The 6000-nt window shown below is 30.1% G+C and overlaps 1 protein-coding gene and 1 long non-coding RNA gene across 2 annotated transcripts in view; one reads left to right on the top strand and one right to left on the bottom strand.

Annotated features, from left to right (window-relative positions):
- LOC106470120 (zinc transporter 1-like) overlaps positions 1 to 6000 on the top strand; it is a 30421-nt gene that overhangs the window by 2870 nt on the left and 21551 nt on the right. Inside the window, exon 2 of the mRNA XM_022399536.1 lies at positions 3547 to 3739. Within this exon, the coding sequence (XP_022255244.1) occupies positions 3547 to 3739 (193 nt within the window). The remainder of the gene's footprint in view (positions 1 to 3546; positions 3740 to 6000) is intronic.
- Positions 3380 to 6000, bottom strand: part of LOC111088715 — a 33574-nt gene continuing 30953 nt past the window's right edge. Inside the window, exon 2 of the long non-coding RNA XR_002613149.1 lies at positions 3380 to 3731. This is a non-coding gene — a long non-coding RNA (uncharacterized LOC111088715). The remainder of the gene's footprint in view (positions 3732 to 6000) is intronic.

Genomic DNA, 6000 nt, shown 5'->3' with positions numbered 1-6000 from the left:
AATGTATCAAGTGTGTATATGCAAAGAAAAGCCAAAACTATGGTTTTTATCATTAAATGAAGATATAGCCTAAAGATGCTTTGCGGCATAACCAGGTTTCATTTGCCCGGGCCCCTGGGCAGTTGCCCTCCCCCTTCCTGTCGGCAAGCCTGAAGCTAAGTGTCAGAAAATAAGTTTAACAAGACTGCAGCTTCAACTCATTTGATTGGTTGCAAGATGTGAGCCAGTTTGCTAGACTCAAATCATTTGGCCTTTTGCAGTGCAGTTTTGTTAGCAGTGGGATTAAAAGTGCTGTGCCTAAGTTGTTGCTTATTGGAGGTAATAATAAAATAAAAATCATGTAAACGTGGTTTTGTTTTTCAACATTCCTCTTAATTTAGCCATGATTAACTCAAATCTATGGCTAATTAGTTTCTAATGCTTTGCCAGCCTTTAGCAAATAAACCATAATCTTACTATAAAGATGATGAATAATATGTATATGCTAGCATCCATCACCCAGAGTTAGCTGGGCTCGATTACCATAATTTTTGATAAGGTAGCTGGAAACTGTCTCTGATAGTGTACAAGGGCTATTTTGTTTTATGATTTTCACCCAAGAAAGGGGAGAATATAAAAAAGCCCCTGAAATTGGGCACATTTCCACTTTATTTAATAGACTTTTGGCTTCCATCACCCAGAGTTGGCTGGCTTGATTACCATAATTTTTTGTGTGATAACTGGAAACCATCCGACAATGTACATAGGCTACTTTATTTTATGATTTTTTCCTAAGATGGGTGAGAAAAAGACCCTAAAATAGAGAACATTTCCATTTTTGTATAGGCTTTGTGCAATGAATTTAAAGACACAAGTTCTTAATCAGTTACATGAGTCAGTTATCTCCCACAAAGCAGGGTATACAGTTAGTATCAGATGAGGTCATTAGGGATTTAATATCAAAAGAGGAGGAAGGGGAACATTATTTAACATTGTGATTTATACAATTTTTCTTCCTTAACTGGTATCTTCAGCTAGTTTTTAGTAATGAAAGATATTTTTTTAATGTAGGGTAATCAACAGTAGTGGAGTATTATGGTCTCCAACAACCAGGAGCTTGTGGCATAGATACACCAGTTTCTGCTCAAAGTGGTGATCTTTTAATTTTTGTGGAAAGGCTAAAATCAAAATAATGTTATCTTTTAATTAAAATGAATCTTGATACTTGAAAGAAAACATGACACAGAATATTTATACATATAAAGAGAATATAATCATGTTTATTAAAAACATTTCATACATAATTACTTATGTTACAGTTAATTTAACAGAATAATAATAATATTATTGCTGGTAACAGTCCAAAACTTTCTGGTTGGGGAAAATATAATTAGTGACCATTTACTACTACTTGTAGAAGTTAAGTTCGAGGCATGATACATTGGTGGGAGCTTTAACTGTTATCTTTCATGTCTCTCCACATGATTGGTGCTGTTGGATGTCTTGAATTTCAAAAGACAGATACTTTACAAGTTAAATCAGTAAGTTTAACCTACTTCTATGGGCATTAGTGGTTTACTCTTTTGTCATTTCATGCCAATTTTACACCCAGTTCTTTACTTTTCACCACTTTCTTATATTGAGAGAACGTGGCTTGTGGAGTCTCTTTGGCCTGCTTATTATAGTAGAGATATAAACATGCTGTAAGTGCTGCAGAGATGGATTCCTAAATAATAGCTGATGTGAAAACTAAAGATTCAACAAAGAACTGAATTTGTTTAGTATGGATTAAGCGTTGCTTACAGTAATTCCATAAGAAAATAACACACATAGTATCACCCCCAGCTTTCCAAGTAATTTTTGACTTTTTTATTTTAACTTCCAATGCCTAAAGACTACATTTGTTTGAAACTCTGTGACAACAAGTTGTGGATTATATTTGCTTTGTATTTTCTTAGGTTAAGATAGGATCTAAGAATTAATCAACTGCAAATAATCACTGAGAAAAGCTTTGGTGTATATTAAATAATGATATTGCTAATAAATAAATTAATACAGAAGGAACACAGGTTAAACTACTTGAAATTAGTAGTGGTATTGAGTTTTAATCTTGGTTTAATTTCAGTGTGTTTAGTTTTAGTGTAAATGGAACTTATTTTTTATGAATGCACGTTAAACTTAAAGAAACAATAAAAAGTTAGTTGAGGATATCTGTTAGTAGTAGAGTTGGGCAGTTAGTGCAATGTTTTAATCAGCTAATTATCATGTTCAGTAAATGATTACATTCAAATAATTGTTAATTCTCACCTGAGACTTGGATAGTGGGAATAATAAAAAAATAGTAATAATTGGAAATGCTAATTTTGATTATTTGATTTATTTTTGACATTAATCAATTTAATGATAATTTCAATCAATCAATTATTTAATGAGACACTAATAGATGTAATAAATACTTATAGGTAATTGATCATATTGATGGAGTTTATCTTGAAGCTGTAATTAGCAGCAACATGTAGTTTGATTAATCAAAATTAAGATTGGAAAAGATTGAGCTGAATATAAAGCATTTTTATTTACTATTATGCTTATTTATATCAATATTTCATTTGATCAACTGTAGGAATATTGCTTATCTAAATAAAAGAACACATCAAAATCACATAAAAGATGAAATATCATATATGTTTTTGTACAGTCTGTTCTAGTATATGTACAACTCTATCTTTTCATTGGTAGTACAAATGAAGAAAGCACAATAGAGGAAAGAAACCTAAACCTTTAAATCAACCAGAACCACTTCTAATTATTTGAAGCTTAATAAAAATGGCATAGCAATTTTATAAATAGCATTACACAGCAGGTAATTGTTGATCAATGTGTAGTATGTTGTGTAACATGTTTCTACACACTTCAACCCATGTTGTTTGGTTCAACACAGCTTCTTTAGCAACTTATACATACATCCATGTAGGTGTGTGTTTTTTGTTTTTGTTTACTTTAGGTATTTTAGAACATAGAGAGGTGGGGGGGAGTTGTAGTAATATTTTTCCTTATTCAAGTTCAGTTGTCAAATATTTAATCTCCAAATGTTTGTATGATTGATTTTTATAGTATTATGTGTATTGAATCTTTAGTTAGTTATATCAGAGTTTAGGTTTTTTTTGGTTCATTTTAAAACTTGAAAAAATTATCATCAATAAAGACAAACTAAATGTGGTATCATATTTGTAAAGATTAAATTGGTAATGAAAAAATATTTTGGTATTGTTTTATCTGAATATATTAAAACTTTTTTTTTTTCAGCTGCTAGTTGATGAACATGAATCTTTCTACAACTGAAGAATTTGAAGATTCTGGATAACTATTCTTGATGGACTTTGCCTTAAATGTTTTTTAATTGTTAGCATTGCTTTACCTACAGGCGTTTAGGCAATGTATAGAAACAAGTTGGTTAAAAAGTGTAACAGTTTTTAGGATAACTTGATTTATAACTGTGTATGTGTGTGTGTTTAATTTAATTACATTTGACATAGAAACAAATTTTTTGCTTATTACTAATAAAAGCTACACTCAAGTGAAAATGGGAAGATACACTGGGAAGAAATGCCGTCTTATTAGCATGTTTGGGCTCACCACAAGTTTTTTCTTTGTGGAAATTATTGTTGGGTATGTAACCAATTCCATGGCACTGGTAGCGGACTCCTTCCACATGCTGTCCGATGTCATAGCTCTGGTTATTGCTTTCCTTTCTGTAAAGGTAAGTCATTTATTTACTAGGAAAGCTTAAAGATAAGTTTTTCTATAAATGGAAATGATAGTGATATATTTTTATTGTAATTATTGTTAACACAAAAATCAATCAACAAAACAAACATGAAAATCCCAATATATACCTGAGTATTGTTGGCTCACAAGAACCATTTTTAACTCTACAAACAAAAAAATTGGGACTGTTATTTCTTTTAAATATCTTATCTGGATGATGTTTGACTCAATGTAAGAAAAGTTCAAATACTAAAGTATTATACTGTTACATTTTCGTAAGTACGAAGCAAATACTTTCTGTAATACATGGCAGAAGATAAGGGTGAAATGCATTATCTATAAATTCATTAGACAAATGTGACTTAAGACTAAAAGAAAGTGGGTTTGGATATAGAGATACAATATATTTTAGGTAACCTCTTGTAACCTTAAACTTTGTCATTCTGTGTTCCATACACAACACAGGGATTGAAATATTACATTCCTAAGGAATTTTAACTTTGCTTGAAGAATTTCATCCTTTTAGTTGGCTTTCCCAATCAGGAATACACGATCCATTCATATTTCTTTAGTTATGACCAATGAGAATGAACATATTGCCAGAATTAAATAAAAATAATAATTCATGAGGAAATGCAACTTTACATGAGGGAAAGTAATCTTCCTGGTAGCTTTCCCTCGAGTGAATGTAATTTTATTTCATTATTTCTATCCCTGCAACATTGCTAACAGTGAGGATGCCCAACTTATGAATCAATGTATGCTAATCATTGTAAGTAAGAATAGTATATTAAAATAGTTATATATTGCCAGATTAATTGTTTAGTTCTGATCAATGTAAGTAGCTTTAATCAGAATTTGGCAATGATTGCTATTAGTTACTTGGTCTTCTAACATGTAGGTCTCTTGTCATGTACAAGTTCTAAAAAATTATTTTTTTTATTTTGGTGATTTAAATTTAAAATATTTGTAAAATATAAAATTTTAAGTAATTTAATACAGCAACTCTTATTTCAGTTTTTGAATACAGTAATTGGATGGTAATATTTCCGATAACATGCAAGAATACGCTTTATAATTTTCTGCTCATTGTTTTATGCACTTTTAGATGCTACTATATCTTATGGAACAATTTTATCACATGTTAATGTTGTAGAGCAGCATAGAAAATTGTTTCATTCTCCACAATAGTTCTAAAGTATTCTAACTAGTTTAGGACTATAAGTTCATGTTTAGTTACAAGTGATTTTTATTTTTCATTTAATGAATATGTATGTATTGTCTACTTTTAAAACTAAAGATACATTGACCTTATACGATTACATAATTGTCTGTACTTAGAGGCAATGATAATTTAGCTATCTAAACTTGTATGACCTTGTATAATATCTACCACACAGGGCCTAAGGGTGGGTGATAGTACACATTTACATTGATAAACTTAGTAAATTACTATACATGTCATATTTCATGTTTAACTCATTAAACATGAAACTCATTATTAATTCTATATTTGTATGCACTTTATAACTGAAGACTAAGGTTGATAGTAGTATGCATCAATATTCTACAATTAGAAAGAAAACATAACTTCAATCTTACAAACAATTCTGATGATAAAATATTAGTTGAATTCCTTTTAGCTGTTTTTTGTTGTTGAGAAACTGGTCAAATGATTTCTATCGCCATCCTATAAAAACCAATGAACATAAAACTCGTAACAGTTTATCATGAATATTGATATCAGTTTAATTAAATACAAATGCACTAAATTATATGCTGTAAGAATATTCATGCGTGTTTTTATCCTTTTGTGTCTAATTAATTGTATTACAAGTGAAGTGCTTCAGAGTTGATGTCCTTGGTGTTTGAACTGGGACATCAGACTTGTTTTAAGCTGTTTGAAAGTGGGTCATCTTCTTTTTCACTTGTTCTAAACCAGGAAGCGAGATCTCAAACTTGCTTAAAGTTTATTCACACAATATGTTACTTTCTATATGTTGGTGTATAAACCAGATATTCTATTAAAAAAATAATATTAAAGTTAAACCTGCATCATTACTAACCTGCTTCTTTGTTTTTTACATATTTTATTGTAATGTATGCTGTTAGTGCAATTAATATAAAATACCCTGAAAAAAAAGCTTTGTAATTCATCAAGACTGTTTTGTTTTTTTTTGTTAGGTACATGTAGATGTAAGAAAATCAAATGTTCATTTGGGTGTGCATGTAACAGTTTTACTATGAAACTGG

Source organism: Limulus polyphemus, unplaced genomic scaffold, assembly GCF_000517525.1.
Source record: "Limulus polyphemus unplaced genomic scaffold, Limulus_polyphemus-2.1.2 Scaffold102, whole genome shotgun sequence".
NCBI classification, from domain to species: Eukaryota; Metazoa; Arthropoda; class Merostomata; order Xiphosura; family Limulidae; genus Limulus; species Limulus polyphemus.
The sequence above is the reverse complement of the archived record's forward strand: the minus strand, read 5'-3'. Positions and strand labels throughout refer to the sequence as shown.